The 11,582-nt window shown below is 39.5% G+C and overlaps 1 protein-coding gene across 7 annotated transcripts in view; it reads left to right on the top strand.

Moving 5' to 3' along the window:
* Positions 1–393: 393 nt before the first annotated feature.
* dtna (dystrobrevin, alpha) overlaps positions 394–11,582 on the top strand; it is a 24,749-nt gene continuing 13,560 nt past the window's right edge. Inside the window, exons 1-13 of one of the 7 annotated variants that reach the window (XM_035671185.1) lie at positions 394–635; positions 2,722–2,759; positions 6,004–6,071; positions 6,743–6,823; positions 6,925–7,138; positions 7,480–7,565; positions 8,087–8,241; positions 8,350–8,455; positions 8,887–9,053; positions 9,250–9,374; positions 10,183–10,191; positions 10,634–10,717; positions 10,928–11,008. In XM_035671185.1, coding sequence (XP_035527078.1) covers positions 6,005–6,071; positions 6,743–6,823; positions 6,925–7,138; positions 7,480–7,565; positions 8,087–8,241; positions 8,350–8,455; positions 8,887–9,053; positions 9,250–9,374; positions 10,183–10,191; positions 10,634–10,717; positions 10,928–11,008 — 1,175 coding nt within the window. In that variant the 5' untranslated portion in view covers positions 394–635; positions 2,722–2,759; position 6,004. Of the gene's footprint in view, positions 636–2,087; positions 2,314–2,721; positions 2,760–6,003; positions 6,072–6,742; positions 6,824–6,924; positions 7,139–7,479; positions 7,566–8,086; positions 8,242–8,349; positions 8,456–8,886; positions 9,054–9,249; positions 9,375–10,182; positions 10,192–10,633; positions 10,718–10,927; positions 11,009–11,582 lie in introns of those variants that run through there. The other 6 variants (XM_035671183.1, XM_035671184.1, XM_035671181.1 and 3 more) reach the window with 6 other exon arrangements.

Below are 11,582 nucleotides of genomic sequence, written 5' to 3'. Positions count from 1 at the left end.
TTCTTACTGGCAAAAAAAAAACAAAAAAACAACCCAAGTAAAGTTCAGTATCTGTACCTGCATTATTATATGTATCCATCCATCTAAAACATACCTTGAAATAAGATTCGTCGCAAATATAAGCAAATATGATGAATATTGTTTCCATTCACAAATATTTACTTAAAGAGCACGTATTTTATCCCAATGACGTCATCTTCCTAAAGCTGCAAACATGCCTAAACCAGCAAACGGACGCGTCTCTGCACGACAGCCTCCGCGAAAATAAATAACTAAACCTGCTTTTGTTGTTTGTTTGTTTGTTTGTTTGTTTTTCTATTCCTTTCGTATCAAACTTTAACATTTTGCAGCCGAAAGCTCGCTGACGCAAGGGAAGAGATTCCGCATTACGTCACCGCGAAGGCCACATACTGGAGGCAAGTGCTGCCTGTGCTCCGCTCAGCCAGTACGCTACCCGAAAATTTCCACTACACAAGCTTTTTGCAAAGAGAGCGGCACAACAACGGCCGCTTCGTGCAGCGATGCGGCAGCCCACACCAAAGAAACCCTGATCGCACCGCAGGACACGACCGGCTGTCGGATCCCTGGATGGAAAAAACAGTGATGTTGCATGACATGCCTCGAAATAAATACTGGTAAGTCTTGTGCAAGTGCGCTGCTGCAGCTGCTGGGAGGCTGGCGAGCAGTGGAGGAGCGACCTTAACCTACTTTGTCACTCTGGGAGAAATTAGTTTTCCCGATCAAGTTACAGTGATAGAAAAGCGGGGATGTGCGAGGATTCAAAATAATAACAATAACAATAATAACACAAGAAAGGCAGTCGCATATGCAGGCAGATGTTTCAGTAACAATGAGACCCTTTGTCTCCCGTACACACAGGTGTCTCTGGCGTGACAGGTGATGCCTGAGCAGAGTATTTACTATGAGGTGCCTGTCGCTGCCCTTTTACCTTTGGACAGCGTTGCTCTGGTGGAATTCTGTGTATTTTAATGTGCAATGTGACACTGTCTATGCCCAGGAGTGCATCTCTATTCAAGCTTGTGATTGAAATGCAAATGTAATTCCGTGTGGCATCCCATATCACATCACACGTTTGCAGAAACATACTTGTATTTCCATTAATTCCAGTGTTTCAACAATTTTTTTAATACTTTAAAAAAAATGTAGGCTACCCTATTTTAGTTTGTGCAAAGAACTCAAAAACCAGTGCTGTGAACAACATCACAGCACGGCCAACCGTAAATTTGTAGCTGCACTCTCTTGTAACATCAGGGTCCCAAAGTTTTGGCCTTTTTGTAGCTGAAACCATGGTGATCATCAGCAGGGGACAGAGAGCAGAGGGCCCTCTAGCAGACATCACTGGCTGGTACCAGACAGGAAGAGAAAACTGAGCTCCACTACCTACACTGCAAACACTAAAGCACAACATCTCTGGCTGTGCTGAGCTCTGACTGATTAACCTTAAATCAATGGAGCAGCTTTTTTTTTTTTATTTCTGTCAGGGGATGGGATTCAGATTGCCGGTGTAGTTTATATACTCGTGATGTAAAAATAACTCTGGCCAATCAGTGGTAACAGCTGCGATGCACTGTAGTGAGCCAGCCAGACACAGATTGCTCTGTAACTCAAGTCAGTGCTTGTGTTTGGGTAATGTTGGTGACAATCTGTTCCAAGTACATCAAGGAGAACATAAATTAGCAGCACTGTCCACTGTGTTTTATGTTCTGCTACAGAAATAGACTCATAATGTAAATAACTGACTAATAAGGCATTTTTGGGTTGCTGGCCTGACATGCAGTTGAATATTTGGACAACAGAAGTCCGTGCTGCATTAAAAGATGATGGATGATGAGTGAGTCATTACCGTGAGACCCCCCTTTTGCTTTTGGCAGTGCTTTGCCCCACCAGTCTCTCTGCAATGTTAATGGTATACGATGATTTGCTCTTTTAAGGGCAGTTATTTTCTAATGCTGCCAGTGTGACAGTGCCACAGAGAAAGAGTAATGTTTGCTGGGCACATGCCAAGAATGAGGTTTGGGGTCTGCAACTAGAGAGCCAGTAAAGCTGTACAAGAATGTTGAGCCTTCTCATTTGTAGTTAAAGATAGAGGCAGCACAGGCTGTTTCCTTGCTGACAGTTTCTAATTTCAGATATATTCAGTCAGCCCTGTCCATTTGGACTGCTTTTGTTGTAATGTTTCCTTGTTAGAGAGGAGTTTTGTGTTGTGTGCAGCTGTTTCTAGAAGAGGACTTGGCTTTGTAATAACTCAGCTCAGCTCAGGGAAAGGAATACAACCATGGTGCTTTATGAGAGGTATGTTGATCATCACGTTCCCTTCACCATCGTACAATTTGTATTGGCTGTGCTGGTTTAATATCTGCTCTTGCAATAGATTGTATCAATCTCAGTTATTTCTGAGACTGAAAACAGACCGCAGAAGGTCACGTTGCTGGCTCTCAGGACGTGTTTGCTTGCAATGTGGAAAGGATATCAGTGTTAATCTATAAGATAGTATGTATTTGTACACTTTCACATTCACTCACTGTGTAAGTGACGAATGTGCTTGTATAGCCATTAATTTTAAGCTGACATTAGACTACTTGCTGCCAGTCGTGGCCTGACATTGCTGTGTATACAATTAAAATAGCTATTTACTGTTGTAGGCATTCATTATTGCCTCATAACTAACAAAACACTCATTTATTATCTGTGTTTTTACAGGGTTGTCATCGCTTTATAATAAAAACCTTCAAATACAGGTGATTTGAATTCTTATATGGATGGTCTGTTCTGTCTTGTCAATCTAATATGACATTAATCATTAGTTATTACCATTTTTTTCTATGGTAGCTCATACTGCTCTGCTGTGAGGTTATTTCCTCAAATACTGCACTTGATTCTGTAATTTCATATTAACTTATTAGCTTAATCTTTTCCCTTCTAAACTGGATTTTAAAGATTCCTAGAACTCCTTAATTGACTGCCTGTACTGACTGGAATCAGAGGACAGATAGTAAGGGGAAGAAAACATGCAGTTGTTTGCTTTTTAACACTAGGTGAATTCTAATTTCCACACCGTGGGTCTCTGCAGCATAATATTTGGGTCTACCAATTACTGTCAAAGTAATTTGAAATACCATGCCTGAATGATTGTCTTGCAGAAAAAAGTGTTTTTGAGGCATTCGCCCAAGAAGTGTCACTGTGCTCTCAACTATCATCCCACCAAGCGTTACATCATAAAAGATATTAACTTGTGAAAAAACTTTTCTCTACAAACTTTGCTTGTCTGCAGTGGGAGGTGTTGTGTGTGCAGTGTGTGTGCGTGTGTGTGTGTGTGGGGGGGTGACTAGCACTATGTTTTTACGAACGAGCGGCTGGGATCTTTGCTGCCATGGCAACAAACCACATGACTAGGTGTATTAGATTGCCTCGGACAGAGTGCAGCGAGGCATGGTGTGAGCCTTCTCTCTGCTGCTCTGCCCCTTTGAAAGTCTTGTCCTTGTCTTACTTAAGTTTTGTCTGTGCCCCCCCCCCCACAGACACACATTTCTTATAAGCACTGTAGTGTGCTACATTCAATTTGCAAATGTACTTAAAAAAAAGGCTGAAAAAGTGAGGTCAGTGTGTCTTTGTGTGTCTTCACCAGGGCTGGATTAATCTGCTATGGGACCCTGGGGTAAAATAAGCTCTGCCCCCTCTCATCCCTGTAGCATTTAGCAAATTACTTAGCACACGTATATTTAGGAACATGCACAATGCTGTGCACAATATACTGTAACTTGAAATAATAAAGGCCTTATTATTTCTATGGCTATGTGCACACTGCAAGCCTTAGCGCTCAATTCTGATTTATTGCTCAGATCAGTTTTTGGTTTTTTTTTGCTGTTGACATTATTTTTGAAATGTGGCCCAATTCAGATTCCAGTGTAAACAGGTCAAAGTACTGAAGTGACCCGCATGCTGAATGTCAATCCAGAGCAACATAAAAGTCACATGAATTCTGATTTTTGATGTGGCCCAAATCCGAACTGAAAATATCAGATTTGATGTGATTTGTGCTGTTCACATATGAGCAAAATAAAATCAGATTTGGGTCACTTTTGCCTGCAGTGTAAATGTAGCCAGTTTAGATAATAATGATGCCCCTATCATTTATGTTCATATTGTGCTTTTAGAAGTACAGTGTTATGAGTGCAAACAATGATTGTCCAACAGTCGTAGTAGCCACAGTGGGTCTATCAAGCTTTGGATTTCTTCACATGGTGAAGCAGTGTGCATAAGTACCTTAGAGCTTGAAGTGTGGCGTCCTTACTATCATGACTAAAACCAGAAAACAGTGTCAGCAATGCAACAGTGTGTTCATCTGCTCTAACATGGGCTGAAAGCCTTTAATTTGACTGGCATTCTGAGGTTTTTGCCAATTTAATAGCATAAAATGATAATATCATTTTGCTTTTTAGCTATTAAGAGCCCAAATAATATGGCCAGTCAGGCAAACAAATAAGTTCTGTCATTGCAGATCATAATTAGCATTGTTATATAGAAAAAAAGTAATAAGGTGTTGATGAATCTCCTTTTAAATCAAAGTGAACGAACCTGACATAACTACCTTATTGAATGTCATATTTCTGACATTTTTTTCCTGTCATTAAGACACTTAACTTTGCTGTTTTGCTAGTCTGTCCAATGTGACATTACTGTAAACTAATTACATCGTTGTGGCAAAGCAGAACCGCTGTCTCTTTTTTTATAGCAGTTTGTGCTTATTAAGCAACCTTTTACTACGAACTGAGAGAAATAGAAAACAGGTCACTTCCTACGTTACTTTATGCTGTTTACACTGTTTATTATTAGAAGGTAGGTAAACTCAATTTAGGTAGGGCCCTATTTTTTTCTCACAGTATTAACTTTGGTTAGATCATCACTAAGACTCTTTCCGGTTTGCTTTTATCTATAGTTACAATCTGCACACATATAATTTATTCAGTAACATCATTAACTAACTAAGACTGACTTGTCGGGTTCCTCAATTTGCCATTTTTATCCTCTCTGCACATGGCCTGAAGCCACAGATCTCTTCTTTTACTGTCCTTCGCTCTTTGGGAAAGTAAAGAAAATCCAAAACTCTATTTTTTATTTATTGTTGGTGTGCAAAATGCAGCTTTTAGGCATGGTGCCATAGCACATTTACATTTGTTTCACCCAAAAGAGGGCGTGGTCACTCTGAAGAAAAGAAATTGACATATGGCTGCTCTCATCCATAGTGTTTGGTTTATTTTAGTTACATAATGCTCGGGCTAACTAGTTGACCACTGAATTGTTTTAAAAATGACTAGGAATTTAATGCTTAAATCTGCCACAGTTATCATTGTAAATTACATGTGCAGAGTGGGAACAGAAAGATAACAGGCATAGCAACTGTATCTAAGGGGGGGGCGCGGCTTAGTGACCAGTCAACTGCCACACAGTGCTGCCCCAGGCAGCTACCTGCTTTGCCTGGTTTGTAATTTAGTAGGACTGAAGATATATCACAAGATAGTTAAATTTGCAATACAAGTATGTGACAATTTAAATCGGCAATATAAAAAATTAATCTATTTTGTAGATTTTTGCTTGTGAAATAAAGGAATATTTTTCAGTCATAATATGTCTTCAATCTCATTTTGTTAAAAATAAAGCATGAGAAAATCATATCGTGAACCTAGTATTGTGAATTGCCTCTATAATCTAGCCTTGATAATAGCTACTAGAACATTATATAATGGTCGATACTCAATGACAGCTGTTATTAGTATTCATACAATCCATTATACACTGTAGTTTAACAAATGCTCTGCGATGCTTATGAAAATACAGTTCAGTTTACTGGTTATTTTATACAGAATAAAGCTGAAAGCAACAGGAAGAGCATATTCAGTGATTAAACAATACCTTAATTGCAACTGTGTCTGTTAAAAGTGGGGGTACACAGGCGCTGATGTTACTTTCTCTCCTCTTGATCAGAATGATTGAAGACTCCGGGCAGAGCGGTGACAACATGGCAGATCGAAGGCAACTGTTTGTCGAGATGAGTAAGTGCTCAGAGCCACAGCTCAGTGTGATCTATGCCGGACCGGTTTTACTCACTGACCATAAAAATGGCAAATTCTTCTCTGTAACTTTCATGTAAAGCACATATCATGAAGATCAAGCGTCCCCAATAGTGTCAACCAGATTGATTTTAAACACTGTCAGACACCACCTAATGCTCTTTCACTACTTACAGTGTGGAGGGAAACTTCTATAGAGACCCAAAGTGTGTATTAGATTAGATTGGATTAGAAACTGTGTCCCAATTAAATGCTACATATTAATTCAAAGCTGGTTTTGATTATGTTCATAGTAGACAAATACTACACATACTAAAATATTCTTTAATTTCTGAGTGTGCAGTTCATAGACACATCACATGTATTGTGATGAAGGTTGCATTATGAAAGTGGAATAAAGAAAACAATAAACTTATTGTAAAAAGTAGCAGGATGAAAAAAACATTTCTTAATATGAAGCTGATTTTTTTCAGATTTATTTGGTTATTTTAAAAATAATGTTTATAATATTATATGTTTTGTTTTCCATTTTTTATATTCAATATTGAACCCTGTGGGCCTCCATACGCTCTCCCTCCACATTAGCTCCACATGATCTATGAACTAGCATTGACAGTTCCAGTGTTATTTAATAATGACTCATTCTCGTTCAGGGGCTCAAGATTTGGACTCCATACGATTGTCAACATACAGGACAGCTTGCAAACTCAGATTTGTGCAGAAGAAATGCAATCGTGAGTATGATGCAGTGTACTTTATACTACATCACTCATACATGCTCATAATCCTCCCCCCATCAAGATGTTCACATTTAGTTTTCCTGTTTGTTTTCCAGTGCATTTGGTCGACATTTGGAATGTCATCGAGGCTTTCCGAGAGAACGGCATCAACACCATGGACCTCAGCGCTGACCTTTCTGTGGCTCGTCTAGAAGTGGTACTGTCCACCATTTTTTACCAGCTGAACAAGCGCATGCCCACCACCCACCAGATCAACGTGGAACAGTCCATCAGCCTGCTGCTCAACTTCCTGCTGGCAGCCTATGACCCGTGAGTAACACGTCATATGACAGTCGGCGGCTGGTTGTGTACTTTCACATCTGAGGTTTTGACGTGAGCTAATGCAGTGTGAAATGTGACTCTGAAGTGTCTGCCAAAGTGGAGTGAAAATACAGGCTATTTACCATCAAAATGTCACAACATTCTGGTGTATGAATGTATATTTTAACAGATGCTAGAAGCCAAGCTAAACATTTTTTAAGATGATGATCACTGTAATTCAAGTTTGCCTTAAAAGGTTGTGCCTTTTAAAAAAACAGTTGACTTGGATTACAGCTCAGTTTAAAAGACAAATATATGGCCTTAATGTAAAATGTATTTTCTCTTTTTAGGGAGGGCCATGGCAAGATATCTGTCTTTGTTGTGAAGATGGCCCTTGCAACCATCTGTGGAGGGAAAATTCTGGATAAATTAAGATGTAAGCAACACAACAAACCCTTATTTTACATTTAATTATGAAAGATGGAATAAAAAGCACCCATTTTTATCTATAATAAATCAGCTAATTGTCTTTGTAAAGTTTATATAGTTTCTAGTCTAAGTAATATACTGCTTTGGAATGTATAATACAAACTTATTAGTGTCTGTATTATCAATTTCTCTGTCTGTGCTTAGCCTATTGTTCCTAAAAGAAGAAGCAGTACTGTGCCCAGCTCTTCATGGCTGGGAGAAGTCATTATTCATTATCTGAAGGATAGAGTTTATTACATAATCTACAAAATCCGTGGGAGCAGTCGCAATGGCTCGTGAAGGGAAAAAAAAAGGAGGGCTGTGTTGCTGTTGTATTATAACAATTGATTTGAATAACCACTTTACTTTGATTTGTTTTCACAAATAAGTGGGATAATTGTATTGTGTAATACTGTAATTAGCCGACTGTGGTGGCAACTCACAATTAGTTTGATTCATTTGTGTAATGTCTCCCCGCATTGTTCCCAGATATTTTTTCACAGATATCAGATTCTGCTGGAATAATGGTGTACCCGCAGTTTGACCAATTTCTGAGGGAGGTTCTCAAATTACCTATGGCGGTTTTTGAGGGACCTTCCTTTGGTTACACCGAACAAGCTTCAAGAACGTGCTTTGCGCAGCAGGTGAGGGCTCATTAACCACAGAGTGTAACATCAGGGAATGTGTGATTGTTTTAGCATTGACGTTTTTCCTGCTGAACCTCACCTCTCCTCTGCGCCAAACGTCTACAGAAAAAGGTCTCCCTCAATACATTCCTGGATACGTTGATGTCAGACCCACCCCCTCAGTGTCTGGTGTGGTTACCGCTCATGCATCGGCTCGCCAACGTGGAGAACGGTAAGACCGCACAGAATATTTATAAACAGGAGAGCTAGCAGGGCTGGGAGGATGTAAAGTTCAGCCTTGCATCATAATCTTGAGTCACCACACACACAATCAGTCAAGCAGACATATACAAGCAAACACACCTCCAGTGAAGATGACCCATAGGGACCTTACACCCTGTGTGTGAGTGTGTGTGTTTGTGCGTACTTGCGATGCACTCATCATCACAGGTCACCTCTAAGTGAGCAGGAGACATAGACAGCATGCTGGAGGTGTACTGCTTTGCGCATATTCAGTTCAAATGAAATGAATGTTGTCATTAAAAAAGACTCAATAGCACATATGTCTGTAAATTAATCCTCTACTGTTTGCGACGTGCAAAATATCTTTACAATCGCATCTGTTTGTGTACATGTGTCTGACCCCTCCTCTCCTCCCTGCAGTCTTTCACCCGGTCGAGTGCTCCTACTGCCATACTGAGAGTATGATGGGCTTCCGCTACCGCTGCCAGCAATGTCATAATTACCAGCTCTGTCAGGACTGCTTCTGGAGGGGGCATGCCAGCGGTTCCCATAGCAACCAGCACCAAATGAAGGAGTATACGTCATGGGTAAGGAGAGGAGAGGGGAGGGGCGGGCTAAGGGAGGTGTGTCTGCACTGGACCAGTCATTGTGGCTATTTTCGTTCTGCTTCCCCACAATGTAAGGATGCTGATCGTTCAACACAGGTGGCTGTAATGATCCCATGTGTTTTAAAAAGAAATTGGTGTTCTCAGAATTGCCCCCTCATCCTTTTGTTTCTCCCAGAAATCCCCTGCTAAGAAGTTATCCCATGCCCTCAGTAAGTCACTGAGCTGTGCATCCAGCAGAGAGCCTCTTCACCCCATGTTTCCCGAAATGCCAGAGAAACCTCTCAACCTAGCACATATTGTGTAAGTTCATCTTCTTTTTTTTTGTAATAGTGAAACAGAAGAATCTACTTCTGTAGCCCGGCAGTCAGAGAGTTGTGTTATTTTCAGAGCCTCCGACTTCAACTTCAGATGTTGAAATGTTTGATTTCGTCCCTCAGCTGATAATTATCTTGTTGCTGCCTCAAAGTCTGAAGTGATTCCAGTCAATCTCTTGGGTCAACTGATCAATGGGGATTAATTATAGCCTTGGGAATGATTGTAATCTGCAGCACTGTTGCTACATTTTCTCTGACTTGGCTTCATGGTTTGTGTTGTTTTAAGAATAATGAAACAAAATCTCCCTCTACTTTCTTAGTTTCCCTCAGATTAAAGTTATTTAATCATTAATCAAAAGTTATTTTCATTATATAACCCTTTATAATTCTTAAATAATAGTTGGAAGGATTCAGATTACTGCAGACGGTTTTAGAAGAACTGAATGTAGGTTTTAAAGCCTGGCTAATATTGGATTTTTGAAGCCAAGACCAGTATCAGTATTTGAGAGTCAGAGAAATCTGATACATATCGGTTTATATAGTTATTCATATAAAAAGAAAAATATTTTTTGATACATTTTCAAAAGATATAGATATGCAAGATCATATGTTTTGTACTGCAATTCCCTACTGACTGAAATATATCTCACTACCATCTGTTCTGTACCAGCTGATATCAGCAGTTTTTTATTCTCGAAATGACTGGACTTTATACATTTAGTGTAGCCTATAAACTGCTGGGCTGATTGTATTAAATTATTTTCATTCCTTTTCTTGTTCTGTACTTTCCTCAGAGATACGTGGTGAGTTTTCTTTGATTATTTAACACTTAACAAAATGTGTCTTTCTACATTTTCCTTACTGTAGAGTTGAATCCTTTGTATTGTCCTAATCTTATACAGTATTGTCAAGTCAAATCCACCCTAGTGTATTAACCGTCACTATTGTTCATCTTTTTATCTAAACACTTGCTGTGTTTGTCAATCCTTCCTCTCATTGCATGTCGTCATTTTGTACCACACCCTATATAACTAATCACATCCGACTTTGTTGCCACATCCTGATGTACAGCAGCTCATCTACCAAAATGGAAATTCTGAGATTAGAAAGTTGGAGGAAATCCACAAGATTGAAAAAAATGAAAGACCAAATAAAACAGGCAGTGGCATTTGCTGTCAGTTTAACATAAAAACAGCCAGACATGTCAGTTTTGGATAAAAACAGCAGCATTTGTTTCCTGTCCAGGCCACCGAGACCGGTTAACATCACCAATGACTACTCACTCTCCCACTCCATGCCTACATCAGGGAACCCTTACTCCACCAAAAAGTGAGTACAATAGCTTAACAATAGATGTCCTGGATTTTACAGCAGATCTTTTCAGTTTGCCATGCTCCCTAAAGGCCCCATGCCCTGTAGACTCTGTGACCCACACTGTCTTTATTTTCTTTTCCAAAGTGTGTGTGTGTGTGTTTGAACATTTGTGTATCACCGTGCTTTTTCTTTTCTTTGTGTTTTTTTTGTGCTGAATGTAAATAGCTTGCCTTACAGCAAGAATAATGATGTTGAGCAAAGAAAGCCCTTCACTGGGGCTGCTCCCTATCTGTTGAAAGGGAAAGGGTAAGTGACACAGGTGTGCATATGAGAATGCCTTTGTAGCTCAAATGCATGTGTGATCTAATATAGATAATAATCATAAGGCATAAACTAGAGTGCTTATCGTCCTAAGGAAACTATTAATGTTTTCCACCAAACCAGTTTTCTTGTAGACGAGTTTACATTGTTGTACTCGAGGGGCTATTTCAAAGACGCTAGATGAAGCATGCATCATAAAGATCACTGGCAATTACTTCCGAGTGTCTATTACAATCTTTTCATTCACATAGAAATGGGAAGTACTAACTGTTTCTAATATGAGCCGCTTTGAATGATACCCTCAATCACCTCTATGTTGAAGCTGTAGCAGTCAAATAGTATATATTCCCAGGCTCATTGTTTATTATATATGTGGATAAGTATACCTGTTAGATGAGATGGGATTAACTTGTTTGTTCATTTGCTATTTATGTTGTATTTTGGAAGATAAAAGTATTGTTTGTCCTGATTTCTCTAGTAAAAGGCCATTGAGCTCCTCTGCACCTGCACTTGATGAAGAAAGTGTTTCTTTAGGGAACACTATTCCCTTTCATAACTC

The sequence above is a fragment of the Morone saxatilis genome, unplaced genomic scaffold, assembly GCF_004916995.1.
Source record: "Morone saxatilis isolate NCDOM2014 unplaced genomic scaffold, NCSU_SB_2.0 Contig23, whole genome shotgun sequence".
Lineage (NCBI taxonomy): Eukaryota > Metazoa > Chordata > Actinopteri > Moronidae > Morone > Morone saxatilis.
The sequence above is the reverse complement of the archived record's forward strand: the minus strand, read 5'-3'. Positions and strand labels throughout refer to the sequence as shown.